The sequence below is a fragment of the Megalops cyprinoides genome, chromosome 2 (assembly GCF_013368585.1).
Source record: "Megalops cyprinoides isolate fMegCyp1 chromosome 2, fMegCyp1.pri, whole genome shotgun sequence".
In the NCBI taxonomy this organism is placed as follows: Eukaryota; Metazoa; Chordata; class Actinopteri; order Elopiformes; family Megalopidae; genus Megalops; species Megalops cyprinoides.
Genome location: NC_050584.1, coordinates 34,370,228 through 34,386,575, shown reverse-complemented (window position 1 = coordinate 34,386,575; position 16,348 = coordinate 34,370,228). Strand labels below are relative to the sequence as shown.

Here is a 16,348-nt window from a genome sequence, read left to right as displayed (position 1 = left end):
ATGTATTGTGGGAGTTGTAGGCAGTATTTTGAATTAATTGTGCTAACTAGCTACTGCTTATGGCTGCCGCCTGGTATCGGACGATGGTATGTTGCTAGCTAACTAACTAGACATCCAGCGGGCTAACTGAGCGGCTAGTTAAGAATGATCTCGTAGTATTCCGTGTCAGGTTCATATTGTAAGATATGCAAGAAATGCAAAGCAATGAATTCCGAGGGCTCAGAGAATGTGAAAAATAATGTGTTCAATAAACCCACTTGACAATTTGATTGCTAACTATGAAGAAAAGGGCAGCTCTTTCAGAATGTTGCAGTGATCCAGTTTGAGGAAGTGCGTTTAACCTGTTGCTTCTATCACTTTAAAATAAATTGTCTGATTACGTAGCTAGCTGGGTAGAATGTCTTCATTTCGAATAGCCAATGCATGTAATTCCAAATAAACAGTGCGCTTTTGACTATACTTTGCTAGCTGTATGCCAGCTCTCTACTACTACCCTGCCGTGAGTGCTGAGATATTGCATGAAAGATAGCTAAATGAATTTGAATCTCGCTCGCTAACTTTTCATTAAAAGCGCGCAGTGAAACTGAGCCGAATTAGTTTTTCTTTCAGAATCCCAAATTGCATGTTGGGGTGTGTAAATGGAGTAAGAAAGCACGGGAATGACAATGCCGCAGCGGTGACTAAGAACGTAGAACTTGAGGGTCTGTACTTGGTATGGAATAAAGGACAGATTCCCCCACTGAGAGGAAAGTGGATTGGTTTATGTTGCCTGTCGGGCCCAGATTAGCAGATGTGTGACTCCTTCCTGAAGCGAAAACCGCCATCCCTGGTATGCAGGCTAGAGTTCAGGAAACTGCACTCACGCTTCATCTTCTGGCTGTGTCTCATTTTTGTTGAAAATAGGATTTCTGTGCTTGTTTGTGAGGGCCATGGGCATCCTGAGGATCTTCTCGAGTACCATGGCCAGGATCAGCGCCTTCAGATCCTACCAGATTGTTCTGCTCCTGGCAGCTGCGCTGGCCGTGGTTGCCTTTTACTATTTTGGATCAGAGCGGCACAACTTTTCCAGCACTACCAAGCGCATTAAACAGACTCAGGCAAGCCACAATGCCAACAGAAATGATGCAGACCTTTCCGTGGACACTGTGGAAGCAGTGGAGGACAGAGCATGGAGGACGGGTCCTGGGCGCGTTCAGTATTACCATGCACTCATGATGTTTACCAAGGTGGACAAAAGTAGGGGACTTCAGGAAAAGTTCGAGGTAGCCATGAGATCAATGGCAAAACATGGCAGTTTCCTGGAAGAGGAAATGCTAGTTCTACACTTTGTGAGTGATGAATCCAGCAAAGAGCTAGGGGAGAAGATGCTTCCAAACCTACTCCTTGGCGCATCGTTTCAGTATGAGGTAAGTTGAGATGTATCCATCTTACCAAAATAAAATGATAAAATTCACTAGGTGGCAGTACTGACTAACAGTAGAATCTGTCAACCAGCACCACCTCCCCCTGCTTCGGCTATGATCAGTATGGTTACTGAAAGGACACATGAAATTGCTTACGTGTTTTCTAAATAAGCAGAATTAAAAAATGTAATTGATATTTCTAACTGCCCAATCGTAAATGTGCACATCCATGTATTTATAATTTTAAGAACATTATTAATTAATGCATCCCTTATTTGTGAACCGAAGAAGACTAAAACGCTATATAATGTAGTTTGTGGAAAATCACAACAAATGAGTAATTTAATGAGGCTGTTAGCATTTTATCACAGAGAGCAGCTGAATAGTAAATGAGTGAACGTTGTCTAGGGGCTGTATCATGCAGACAACATCTGCAGTTTCACTGTACCATTTCCTATTCTTCGCTATCATGCATTAAAGTAACAGTTATGGCAGAATTTAATGTATTAAAGCAAATGGGTTTGAAAGGTCACATTTTTACAGAAATGCTTTTCTTTGTGTAACATTCTCAATAACAAGACAAACTCCACCTTTCCTTTCTGCTCAAAAATAGTTTCTGTTGTGGAAAATCTCCAGAGGGAAGGAAGGATGATAGGAAAAACTGTCCATTGTCCTGAGCAGTTGTCCCCATAGCAATGAATGATAGTGTCTGATTGGTGTAAATTTCTTTTTCCCTTCAAATGGAATGGTTCTTTTATGATACCACTGCTGCAGTCACTGACAGCAACAGCAGTAGTTTTTTCTTTCTTGCTGACCCAAAAATTGAGGAATCACTTGTCCTGGCAGTTTCCCCTCATTTCCTCACAGTGATTCTACTGTATAAAAAGTCTTTGATCCACCTTTTCAATTCTGCACTCTTCTCAGCACTTCAAATTGCTATCAGAAAATAACTCTGTACAACAGGCAAATTTTCTTATCTACAACTGAGTTTTTGGTCTCTGTTAGCATGCTCTTTCCTATACTGAAATCATGACAGCTATTCTGTCAATCCCCCCTTCTTTTAATACAAAATTGATTTCCTTGTTTTTCCCTATGGGAAGTGAAACATTTTCAGATTTGCATTTAGAGTGGTTGCGCTGTTTAATTACCTACCAAGTGAACAGAAGTGGATGGGGTTGAGTTTGCAGGTGGGTGTTGGAAGTACTGTATCACTCCAGCTACTGTAAATAATCCAATAGCTTTAAATAGATGTTTTAATTTTTAGGTAGCAACAGACAATATTGTTTATTAGAATTCTCCTAGTATACTTGATGCACAAATATAAATGACACTAAATTAGTTGTGCATTGCAAGCATTTATTTAACTTTCATTTGCAAATAATCTAATGAAAGGGAGAAATTCTTTCAGCATTGTTGTCACAGAGTGCTGTCACTATGGTGCATGAGTATGCACTCTGACTGCCATACCAATGAGCCTGGCTCTTTGGCGTTGTGGTCAAAGCTGCAGTTTGGTACCCTGTAGACCTGAGTTCAAGGCCGGGTGGGGTGACTGCTCTTGCCCTTCGCTACAATGGCCATTGCAGGTATTCTTGTTAATATACGGGGTGTGGGAAAACTGGCTCAATCCGATTAAGATTACACTACACTTGTAACACATTTGAGTTCTTATAAAGGTTACATATATACTTAGTCCATGGAAATATCTGTTTGAGGAGCTTTATAGATAAAAACCAGAAGGGAGCTAGAATGATAAAGGTTTTGCACATCAGCACTCTGTTATTGGATTTTGGGTATAACTGTCTGGAATTACACAGACGTTTGGCAAACTTAGTAATGGTGTAAGTTGAGAAAAGCCCAGTGATACCTCTGTTTAATGTTAATATACTGCCATAGCTGACCAAACAGGGGGATAACCTGTCTGTCTCTCCGTGTGATTAGTCACAGAAGAAGATATTATGGAGAGAGATGTTTTGTAAAATACAACATCTTTAAAGTAATTTAATATTTAATTTAATTTACCTGGCCCAAAGATCTTGCTAATTTTTTGATTTACCCCCAGTTTATAACACTGAGGGTGAATTAAGTCTAAATTAAATAGGTTTGTTCAAAATGCAAATGATAAAGAAAGAGGAAAATGCAATCCACTTTGGGAAACCTAGAAACGTAGATGTGAAGTGTTTATTAGTTTGCTGAAAAGTCTTTGTTGTTAGACATGATAAAGATGTTATCAGTGTAACCAGTAGCAGAGATATTGTTTTAGTGCAGTTCAAGAATTCCTCTCCCTTTAAGCCATCTCAGCCACAGAAAAGGATTAAGGTTCACCTTTTAATAGTCTTGACGTTGTTTTGGCAGATATGTGGAGGGTGCTCATTACGTTCATCATCATTTGTTTGGGGGGAATTTTTTCTGCTGACATCAAGTGTCCACCTGCTGCAGCCTGCCTCTATTGAAAGACAAAGCCACTTTGTACGGGTGGAATGTGCTGCAGCTACTGAAACATTTCTGCCCAGATGTTATCTCTCAAAAGTTGCACTTGCTTTTTAAACAGGGTATCATGATTTAGCAGTGTAACAGAGACATGCAAATGCATATATCAGTCTAATATGTGTTTTCTTGTTTTGGTGATTATGTCTCCCTTTGTCATCAGCAGTGGCAGTAGACAGAACTCAGTATAGATCCTTTCTTAGCCACTCTGGTCACTCTAGACAGACCAAAGAGGTGCAAGATAACCAAATTGTTTCACCTCCACCAAAAGCAAAACAAAAAAAAAGCTCTCTCGACAAAGGATCTCCCAGTGACATCTCAGATCATTAGTGAGTGCTGATCCCATGCATTGGACTCAGGAGCGGTTTGCTCAGATCAGCATAGGCAGCTTGGAGCCAGAGGGCAGATTACCTCCTAATCCACTGGCCACCCCTGCCGCCCCCCCTCCCCCCAACGCGCACTATTCACTTTGGACCAACAGAAACTCGGTAATGGAATGAGTGCTGGCTCTGACAGCCATTCTTATAATCCACTCTTCATCAGATCTGCCATGTGGTGCAGCAGATTAATACAGCTTTATAGTGCAATCAGGACCCGCTGCGACAGGGTGATGTCATTAACTCCTGGAGTTGAATCATCTTTACAAGTGTAATGATGATAATGAACAAATGATGACAGAGGGAAAGGCAGATTTGGTGAAGGATCTGTCTTAGCCTTACTAGTGTAACTGTGAGAGGTTGTGTGATGGGGTATGCTTAGGTGTGTGTGCCCTGCCCCTGGCAAAGCTCCAAACACTGGCCCTGGGTACAAAGCCAGGGTAAAAGGTACAGGCTGTATTAGAGAACCTTCACTAGTAGGACGTTCAGTGGTGCATGATATTACTGAGTCACCTGAAGTCCACAGAACAACATAGTAGAACAGTAGTACAAATATAACCTTGTGGGGCCACATTGGTTTCTTAAATATCAGCAAACCTAAAATCTATGTGTGGCACAGCAGTGCTGGCAACAAATGCAGCAAACTGTATGGTTATGGATCTTAGAAGAAGAGGATGACTCGTTTCCACCTCTATAAGAGAGTGCAGCTGCATGCCAGGTTGGACGGCAGTTGCAGTGGGACCAGCAACAGGTGTATTAGACTTGCGGACGAGTGTCCAGCATTACGGGGGGAAGAGGCTGATATTCGTTTTAGTTTTTATCACTGATGTCATGTTACAGTGAGGGAGGACGTTTTTTTGTGTAATGTATTGTAATGTATTAAATAATGCATACAAGAATATGGAACTTCAGTATAGCTCAAGTTCACAGCGCTCCAGTTTGCACCAAGTCTGCTTGTGAGAAAATGTAGATTGTTTTGGGTATATATTAGTTTGTAGCTTTAAATAATATGAAATAACGTTTTGATTGTAGCAAAACATTTTTCCACATACTTTTGGTAGTTTGCTTACAGAAGAAAAAGGTTTGTCAGACCCTCTGTATCTGGGTTATGCAAATGGTCAGATTTGATCCATATCCACCTAACCTCCTTTAAGCTTTTCTTATCTTTCTCCATTTTTAGAATTTAAAAAATAATTTTTTAAGCTGTGTTACTTTGCATGTGTTTGTTTGCTGGCAGATAACATTAGGTGTGCAAATGTTGGACGTCCTCCACACAATGAAGTGTGCTGCTCCGACATCATCAGGCGTGCGTGCGTGTGGCCATACAGATACGCTGGCTCTCAAAACATTGCCTTGTTTATTTAATTATTCATCCCAGGGCTTTGCATGCACAAGATGGGGGTTATGTAAACTTTCCATGCTTCCAAAATCCCTTTGAGGCGCATCATGGGGGCACCCAAGCGAGAGCACAATTGATGCAGACACAAGGCCAGCAATGGCAAGGAAAGTCCCAGAGCATCAGCCAAAGATTTGAGCTTTGCACGGGGAGTGGCCGGCAGCTCAGTTTCTGAGAAACGGCGTCAACAATCACACTCGTCCACGGCCCCATAGAGAGACCCGGAAGGCTATAGGATATGATCTCCTGCCAAAATCAGGGGAACTCTGCCATGCAAAATACACTTGTGAGGAAACTGAAGCATTCTGAAGAGGAATGCATGTCCCTGAAGGATAAAAAAAAGAATAGACAATGTTTGAATCAATGGTCTGGAAGTGGCTTAATGTACAATGATTTAGGTAGCTGGGAAGAGCTGCCTGGCATATGGTGCTGAGTACACCAGGTCACACAGACCAAGCCAGACAAGGGGGCTTTCCACGGGCGGCATGGAGATTTATGCCCTTGTGAGCTGAAGAGGGTAGTGTGCTCATTGTAAAAACATCCCACTTGATCTGAGTGGGCCAGTCAGTCAGGAAGAGCAGGGGGAAAGTGCTGCTGTGAGCAACCTTCCCCTAACTGGAACCAGACCAGCATAAGCAGTGTAGGCCCAACGATCTAGTCTGTTCAGATTAAATATTTGCACGAATCTGTGCTTATTTGAAACGTAAAATCACTTGTAGGCAGTCGCGTTTGTTAAATGGTTGCATTTCTGAACATTAGACATTTTTAGTTCTCTCTAGCCTCAGTGTCCGGATGTTTGAGTCAGTTCTAGAAAGGAAATTCTGTTATTCTTCGTGGGTGTTAAAAATGCGGATGGAAATAAGTCACCCTGTTTTTTTGTTTTGTGTTGTCTGTTTTTTTTCCTTTGAGTCACTTACCATTAATGGCTTTGAAATGACTCTGCTTACAATCCTTATACTTAATTCTTGTTTTCTTTCTACCCCTGTTTGTTTGCGCTTGCTAGAAAGCAGGAGGAAGAGGTGGCTTTCTTTGAAGACTGCGTGTTTCTTGTTAACTGCTCAGCAGCAAGACATTGCAGTGCACAGAGAGGTAGTGATGGAATTTGCAAAGATGCAGGAAACTTTACATTACATTGCATTGCATTCATTTAGCAGGCGCTTTTATCCGGATGGACTTCCAGCACAAAAGAACAGAAGTCTATCCATTCAAGTTGAATGAGCAACAGTGTCAGACCAGGCTAACTACACTCCCAGACCATTGAGTGAGCATAACACTATTCGATCCCTACCAAACATTAACTTGTGTCGCCTGAGTAGACAACCTAGAAACTAAGTACACACATTACCATATAGTCTTCAGTCTGTCAGTCAGAAAGATGGCCATATAATTCCACATACTCATCTTTAGCAGTAGATGAACTGAGTATGTGGAATTATTGAGCACTGCTCAGTTCTTACAGATACCTGTCCCTTAAACCCCTCTGACTTTTCTCTTTAGTGTAGTATTATTGCTCATATGAATGTTTTCACTCACTCTCGTTTTATTGAATCCAATGCTGAATGAGCACTAGATACAGTGTTGTTCTGCCTGTAGAAACCAGCAGCTGTAATCCTCATAACCTGTTCTTAGACACAGCTTCTAATCATCCTTCCTACCTCAGCTCTGCAGTTGGTGACACCAGCTTCACTGTTGACTCTCGCCTTTCTGGGGTGACATACCAGTCTTCACACAGGCCTTTGATTACCATATTATGCGTTCAGGCTTGCGGGTATTCAGAAATTCAGTCCTGCATGCCAACAATTAACCAGTTGTCCTCACTCTCCAACTTTAAAGAATTTAACACAATGTGCTGACTTTTAATGTAATAATGTGCCATTCCTCACTTAAGTAATTATTCCCTGCTTTTTAGAGCACAGCACAGCTGTACTTTTGCATAGTAGCCTTTTTGGGACTCATCCTACAGAAAGTTTTTAACGTGAAAATCTTGCAAATAGTTTGGTTGTCCCTTTTTAAATTTGTCAGATTAATTTAATGCAGGCTGCTGTTGTGAGAAGCTAGCTGGTAATATATGGGGGGGGGGGGGGGGGGGGGGGGGGCTATTGTAAGTTGGATTTCAAAATGGATTTGCCTTTCTCAGAGTTTTGCTTGTGAAATGGACCAATGAGCAGTGGTAGGAAGAACGGCCTGCAACAATTATTGTCCCTCTCCTCCATCTTATCAACTGTTGAAAACATTCTATTTTTCCAGGAATTAAAAAACGTACAGGGGTTCTTTTCTTTTTGGTGGAAATCCTTAACAGAAAATAAAAACAACAGGAAATGAGCGGATTTCTATGAGATCACGAGATTGTGAATTCCCATGATGCTCCTGATAGTGAGGTGGCTCATAAGCTTATTTACCCTGAGGAGGATGCGTGCATTATGTCTCCTGAGTAAATAATAAATTTAGAAAAGAAAAGAAATCTGAAAAAGGTCACTGTGGTTTGTAATGGGTAAATCTTTTTAAAAGTCTCAAGTAAACCTTTTCCTTGTCTTCCTTACTTGAACTCAGTATTGGTTGGCCTCTGTATTTGGCCACAGAGTGACAGAGAAAGAACATTCCTGTACTCCAGAAACTGTTTGGATTCATTGCCTTTCTCATTTTTAGTTGATCTGACTCTATCAAATCCCTCTGATAATATACAGCAGCCTCTGGATCATGAGAGATGGCCTTTTTTTCAGTCAGTGAGGAGCTCTGTATGTGATTTATTTTGGATAACCTCATTAGAGTTAGGCTAGGTAGTATTCCATTTTAATGCAATGTTCAATATCTGTATGCATGCTACTGTATTTCTGGTTACAGTGCAGTCCATAATCAATCCATACCAGTCTTGATACATTGGTATGTTATTTGTTTAACTTAAACTTTTTAGAAGTAAAGGCCAATCCCAGCTTTGCAGTCACAGATTTACAGATTTATTCCTAGTTGTTTTTAAGGTAGAATGTGCTATTAAACACTGGAGCCCAGCCCTAATGTGCATATCTAATGGTGTATCACAAAGTTGCAATCCTGCAATTTCTACATGTAATTTCTAGGTGCATTATCTGAGATATTGACTGATCCATGTTGGCTGAATAAACAGTTTGGCTGAACCCTTTATCTTTTCCTCTGATCTAGACAATGAAATGATTTGGTATATGAAATGGTATAGCTACAGTAGTCATATAGTACTTATACAGAACAGCACCCCTGCCATGACACTGTAAAGTCCTGGTACTTTGAAGCAGAATATTGGTGTGCTCTTTCCTGGCGCAATGTTCATATACCTGAAATGATGGGATGAAGAGCTGTAATAATATGACCCACTTCTACGTCTCATGTTACGCAGTAGAACTGCTGCTCTTCGCCTTTCTTTGGCTCTGAATTATTCAGCCCTGCATCTTAAGTGGTACTGATATAAAATGCCCAAGGTATGTCCAAAAATAATCTAACTATGAATATTTCACATGCAGATCAGAGTGCTATAGTGTTGCGTGTTCTTTGTGACAGATATTAAGGTGCTTCACTGTGGTTTGTCTTGGAAAGTCAGTGTATAAATGTAGTGTATAAATAAAAAGTTCTGCTCCACCAAGTGCTAACCTCATTCATTATTTACAGTTGGTATGGAATCCTCCTATTGAATTTGGGGTTTTGTCTGCAGTCATATTCCATTTCTCAATCCATGGGTTGCTCCTGTTAGTTCACCCAGCTTACTCTACTTGCTCTTATTTTTCTAGGGGTGAATTTACAAAACTCACAATCAAGTTTGTTCAATTACATGTTCTTACTTTAACATATAGCATGCACAACACACACAGAAGCATAATGATCTTAAATAGTCTGCATGAACATATGATTTCCGTTCTCTGTGCAGCAAAATCATAACACTGATTTTCTGTGCCTAGAAATATGTTCCATCAGAACATGTGAAGGAAATGTCTTACCTTGGCAGGTCTTGAAGGGTAGCTTTCACTCTCCCATCCAAATTACATGATAAATTGTAAACATAACTGAACTAAAAGGCTACTTGAGTACTGCTGCAATAGCTGCTGTTACTACAACTGTGCTACCACTGCTGCTATTAAAAATAATAATGTTAATTGCTCAGTTTACTTTTAAATTGAAATCAGCAGGTGACAGCAACAGCTGGTGACAGCAGCAGTTTATTAATCTTCAGCCCTTACCTCTACATCATCCTGCAACCTTTTCCACTCTAGCCCACTGTAATATTTGTTCTAAAATGTGTAGATACCATTTTTTGTGCTTAGAAAATACGCATAATATAGAATTTTTGAAACCAGTTTTAATTTTTGATACATGCAGAAACTTTAAATGCTGCAACCTGTCACAAGATAAATAAATGCATGTTATTCAGTTGTATTCCCTTTTGATTTTTTCTATGGTGGTAAGCAGAAAAAATTATACATATTCTTGATACATTTTACCAGAAGTGAGGGGTTATTTTTACGGCTATTTAAAGACTCACTGTGATACAACCGAGTTTTGGTTTTGACCGCACTTTCCACATTTGCGCGCTGTCATTTTGATGTCATGATGTTTTTTGTTTCACTTTCTCTCACATATACAATTGATGGTTCCTCTTAGTTATTTATGCTCTTTGTAGGACACATTACAAACCATATTCCTCAGTGCCCTTCACGCATGTGCATGTTGCTGCTCTTTCCACGGTTGCCTGCAGTGTGCTATGGTGTGCTAGGGAAATTAGAGTGATCTTTGACTCCATTTAAGAGATGTAGAGTGTCTTAGCCATAGTGGGATGGGGTTCCATGTTGGGATGTATGTGAAGAAATATTTTTGTTTTTGAAATGTGGAAGAATATGTTACACCTCACCTTAAACAGCTGGGTCTGCTATGACAACATTTTGTGCTTTATAGCTACATGTGTGGCTGGAAAAGAACGCAGCCTGACATAAAATATGCTTGAACATATTTGTTTTCTCATATTTGTTTTCAGCAGATTAAACGGGAATGTGTGGTTACTGTGGTCGAAATCCTCTTGTACTAATCTAAAGGGTGCATGTTATCTGTTTGTGATTGCTGCTCCTCCTGTTAAATCCCGCCAGTGCAGCTCTGGATTATACTACTGCTCCCAAAAAAAGATATGAAAACTGTTATGTGCCAGGGAATTGTCTGCTCTGAGTGTCGTCCAGCTTTTGTTATACACCCCAGTGAACACGGAATTGGCCTGAAATGTGGAGAGCTCTGATGAATGCTCACCTTTCACAATAAGCCACTAACTAAAGCTTACAATGTAAAGGGGCAGTTAAGTTTTAGGACCTCTGCCCTTGTGAGAAAAAGATTATTGCTGTACGCAGTTCACATTTTCTAAATAACGTAGATGAAATTCTTAATCTAAATCATATTATTTTACTTAATGGTATATTTATCAATATTGTTGGGAAACCCTGCCAGGAAATATTGTACATGGTTAGTGTGTCAGCTATGTTATTAGTAGGGAGGGCCTTAAAGTTTGGCCTGCGGGTATTTCAGTTTTCCCTGCCAAGCAGCAGTGTGATGATGTGGCGGCAGCTCCTGCTCTTCTACAGCCAGGGTGACCACAGCATAGAGCAGTGCTGGAGCCTTGACACCTTCTCTCTGCATCTGTCTGTGTGCACAGGTGGTCTTCCATGATGTCGCAGCCCTAACAGAGAAGCTCTTCCCTATTGTAGAAGCCATGCAGAAACACTTCAGTGCTGGTTCGGGGGCCTACTACAGCGATGCCATCTTCTTCCTGTCCGTGGCCATGCACCGCATCATGCCTGCAGGTGAGTCCCACTCCCTTTCTTGTGTGACTGCAACCTCTTAAGGCTTATACTGGGTGAAACACCACACTAGATATTATGGCAACACTTCCTCATTATATGTAGTGAAGCATCTGTACATACCAAGGCAAACAATGTAACAATGTAAATATAACATATTTTTTACACATTACACATTATTTCCAAACTGGGTGATGTACGTATATCATTGTCATAGACAATGTCATAGACCTTTAGTAATTAAATCCCTTTGTTATTACAAGTGTGCACATGTCTCTTACGTTTGTGTCATTTCTAATATTTGGGCCATTTATTACAGGCTATTTATGACAGGAATGCAGTATGTCTGCCCACACAATTGACCAGAATGCTTAACACTACATTCCTTAATAATTAAATCGAGTACATTAACCAGTGCAGTTCGCAAGATGTTTATTTTTTGACAAAGTACTAATGAGATTATGTGGAAAAAGCTTTGGTTTTGTCAGAGTTGTAAATGCCAGCCAGCAATAGGGACCAGAGAGCACGGGTACATATCCTGAGCTGGTAAATGCTGTGTCCTTTATCTGTGACTGCATGACATGGGGTGAGCTGAGGAGGACACAGAGACAGAGCAGCAGCCCTTGGCTAACACAGGGAGCACAAGTTCGGGAGCAGTCTCTGCTTTTGACATGGAGGAGCTGTTCTGAGCTGCACTGCACGCTTGTAGTGCAGGTCACAAGTGTTAGCCAGACACATGGCGCAGGTTGAGATGGAGAGGTGTTGAGGTGTTGGGGTGTTGGGGGGGGGGGGGGGCATTGATGCTTCTCTCATTACTTTCCCCACACTTGTTCCCTGTGCCAATGAGGGATGAGTGGTTTAGCTTTGTTTTCAGTGCAGAGGCCTCCCACCCAAATCTGTGGTCAGGGAACGGAGAACCATAAATGAGACAGTCCCTTGACAGACTATTAACAAAATCAATCCTTACTCTTGGACGTCAAGTACTTCAGTGAGAGGGACCAGACTGTTTGACGCAATTGTTTAAAAAAAAAAAAAAGAGAATTTTTGTTGTTGTTGCCTTAGACTTTCACTTTTTTGATGGGGAAAAATAACACGGTCAGCCTTGCGCTGTCTTGCAAACAGGAGAACAAAGATTAACATGTCCATTTGTTATTCTGTAGTGCTGCCAAAAGCCTGGAATGCATCAACAGCACAGAAGGGTATCTTGTTTTCTGAAGATGTCAGTGATGGAGAGGAATCTGCGCTTTTTTGATTGCCTGCAGTCTGAGTCAAAGATCCTCTTACTGGATTCTCTGCATTCTTCTCTGTTTGAGAGCTGGCACAACAAAGAAGTCTTGCTCATATTCACTCAGCTGATTAAATTCCTTTCAGAGAAGACATGCCATTAGTGAGTCTGTTTCGCAGAAAACTGTCCAATAACACTCCGATTTTGTTGGTGTGAAGTGAGGCAGTTTTCTTTGTCCCTGACATTTTTTTGTCTAGAACACCAAGGTCTCCATTTATAGGCCTAATTCTTAATGACATCTTCATAAATGCTGTTAGGAAAAACAGAGGCTTCTCTCCTTATTGCATGGGTAGTTAACAATGTGGCCAGTTTGTTACTATCCAATACAACACTTTTCTTACTAAGAAGTTATAATCTAGAGTTTTAAATTTCATCTATATGGCAGTTGGTAATTCAGGCATATCTTTTTTTGAGGTTTAAAATGTTCAGTCAGATTTGCTTTCCTTCCCTTGAGGCTGTGGCTAACATTGGTAATTAGTGCCTGCAAATTGGACTGCATTACTGTATTCTGTGATTGCATCATTTGGGCTATGGCCTTGTGTGAATTTTATTTAAAATAGGAGTCATTGAGGGCAATTGTATTCTTTAAGGTGAGTTAAGTTAGAAACATGGTATTACAGAGCTTCCTTCTTATTGCATGAATGAAATACATGATTACAATTAGCAAGTTTTATCTCTTTTTAATTACTCAGAATATAGAGGTTTGGCTGTGGTACCTTTTGCAAGTTTTTTTTTTTTAATTACTGTATGTGTTTGTTTTTTTGTGGGTAGGTAAATTTTCTGTTTCTTTTCAAATTTCCTCATTTAGGTGACTTGTATTTGAATGATCTCCTGTTTAGAATGCTATCCATTAATACAGCTAGATGTATAAAATATATATAGTGTATGTATATATATATATATATATATATATATATAGTATAAAAAATTCAGATTTTAGAATGTGATGCACGACAGCATTGTCTCACGGTGAATCTCCCTTATATTAACAGTTCCAGTGTCCAAATCACTAATGTATATTGCTGCCTTAATACTCAATATTTGCAGTAATGTGGCAACTGCTTTTCTGTTGTATTATCAAAATTACGTTTGTCATGCTTTGCAACATAATGGTAATATCTAAAACATGATCATATACTGGCTGGTAAGTATCTTCACAATGAAGAATTCTCACAGTTAATGGTTTAATCCTTCTAAAATGTGGGGCTGGATCTTTCATATTGAAGTGAGATTGCTATCAGCTCAGAAGAATCTTTGATTGAAGCTTTGGCAGTTTGGAAAGAATTGTAGTTAGAACATTTGAAGCCTGTTTAAATAAGAGAGAGTGCATGAAAAGCACATGTTCGATTTCATAATAAGCTTAATGCTTTGGTAGAATAAAGCAAACTTACAGCATAAAGGGAGAGGCATGGTTGACAGCCTGCTGCATTTTTATCTTTCGTACAAACATGCATAAAATATGTCGGCTCATTTTTACCCGAAAAAGGAGAATGGAGTATGATGTCGTGGTTAATACAGCAAGTACAAGAGAATGTGTAGATTTTTGTGCTTTTCTGAAGGAATGCATTTGAGGAATGAGCCAGGGATGTGCCTGCTGCTCCACAGGGCAAGGGGATCAAAACTGATGGTCTCCACACTTCCACATCAAGTGGTTCCGTCGCGCTGAGGTCCACGTATCGAGGTCATGCAGGAGGTCGCATGTACTGGATGGTTGAGCGGTCATGTTGAATTCTTGTCATTGTAGTGGAACAGGTCTCCGACGCTACTGTTCTCACAGAAGGTCGCACACCGCCTCCCACGCTAGTTCAGGCGGCTCATGTTGAATTCCTGAAATGACTATTGTGTGCACAGTATGTGTCACCCCTGATGCCTCTTCAGCCATATGTGTATTGATAAAACTCCCGACACCTTCTGTGGCGTGGGCTGTAAGAGCAGGCTGGAAAATTAGGCCAGGAGAAGGTGGGCGATTGTTGACTCCTTCTGCAGCGAAACCTCCTGGCTTTTTGAGGCAATGGCGCCCGTTATGCGATTTCATATTCCTTTGCTGTGGCTTAAAACGGATGTGTTTTTCAGTGGGAACACAACATTTGCAGAGACACCTTGCAGACTGCAAGGTTGGTTTTAATCAAGAATAAGAATGTACTGTGTGTTTTTCAACAGGATTGTCACTGCTGTGTCATGTATAGGTACAAAGTTATGTAGTTGTCTAGCTTAAAAAGAAAAAAATGACACCAAAGCGGTGATCTGAGAGATCATTTGCTATGAATGCACATTCATAACTGGTGTTATGAGAAGGAGTATGTCAGTTAAGCTTTAGAACAGGCCAGACTGCTCTTGTGTCAGGTTTTCAGTAGCCTTAAAAACATTTTAGAAAGCTTGACAGGTTTTTTTATTATGTTTTTTGTATTTTGAATGAAATGGATGTTCTTGCAGCTGTTAAATAAATAAAGTGTTTGAATCAAAACTGCGGCGATGTTTGTTTGGCAGGGTGTCTGATTTATCAACCGTCCATATACGGATGATGAAAGTAAAGTGCCGCATATGCCCATTGTCAGAGAAAAGACCTTACGCTTGGATATGCTCATTCTCATGTCTGGTCCTGACACGGGTTTTAGTGGTTCCATAAAGACGTTCTGTTCTTTGTACAAGTGATTGGCAGTCTTTCATGTCAGTCACTTGTCCTTGTTAATATCAGGTCACAGTATCTGAGACACATTTACTACACAGTGAATGTATTTATATCAGCCATTATGCTATAATCCAGTTACATTTTTTGGGAACTGTTAAACAAAAAAAAAAATTATACAACAAATTTAAATAACAGGTTTAAACAACTTCCTTACCTTTATCAAATAATGATAGTTTTGGGTGTTATTTTATGGTAAACTTCAAAAGGCGCACATTATTGGGACAATTTATGATATAATTTTAATATTAAGTATATGAAGAATATGCAGTTCTGAGGCATACCCATGATTGGCAGATCTGACCTTACACAAAACTTTTTTAGCACAATTACAGCATTACTTTGGTGTTTGTGATGTTTTCCTTTTGGCTGAACATTCTGTCCTGTATTTCCTGAATGTCACATTGCTATAGGTGAATGGTGAGCAGTGGAAGCTGTGGGAGTCAAGAACTATCCATTTGAGGGAAGGGGTAGTGGGGAGAGAGTGTTTGCAGGTTCATTCTGAATCCTCACATCTATATGGATTTGTTCCCAGAGAAAGTAGGCTTGAATCCTAAACCGCCCAGGCATCACAGAAACATGAATTTACTGTTCCATCCCCAAGTAGGTCAAGTGTAACCTTCCACTACTTACATTACTTTTGCACTGTGATTTTCATGGAAATATCCTATGTGTTTGGATAGATAGCATATCCCTTGCTGTGTATGTTTTATCAGGCAGCTCCTGCAAAGTATTATTCACACAGTGGTATATTCAAGATAGTCAAGTTGAAATGTTCCAGATACAACCATAAAAGATTAAATGTGTTATAGGAAGGAACCTAATCTGATTCTGCTTGGGAGTTACGCTTTCACCAAACAAGTTTTTCAGTTTGTATTAACCCTTAGAGAAATGTATGTGTCAGAGAGTAGAAGGC

At 40.2% G+C, this 16,348-nt stretch overlaps 1 protein-coding gene across 1 annotated transcript in view; it reads left to right on the top strand.

Moving 5' to 3' along the window:
- Positions 1 to 61: 61 nt before the first annotated feature.
- Positions 62 to 16,348, top strand: part of xxylt1 (xyloside xylosyltransferase 1) — a 51,581-nt gene continuing 35,294 nt past the window's right edge. The window contains exons 1-3 of the mRNA XM_036522015.1: positions 62 to 86; positions 904 to 1,406; positions 11,317 to 11,464. Coding sequence (XP_036377908.1) covers positions 930 to 1,406; positions 11,317 to 11,464 — 625 coding nt within the window. The 5' untranslated portion in view covers positions 62 to 86; positions 904 to 929. The remainder of the gene's footprint in view (positions 87 to 903; positions 1,407 to 11,316; positions 11,465 to 16,348) is intronic.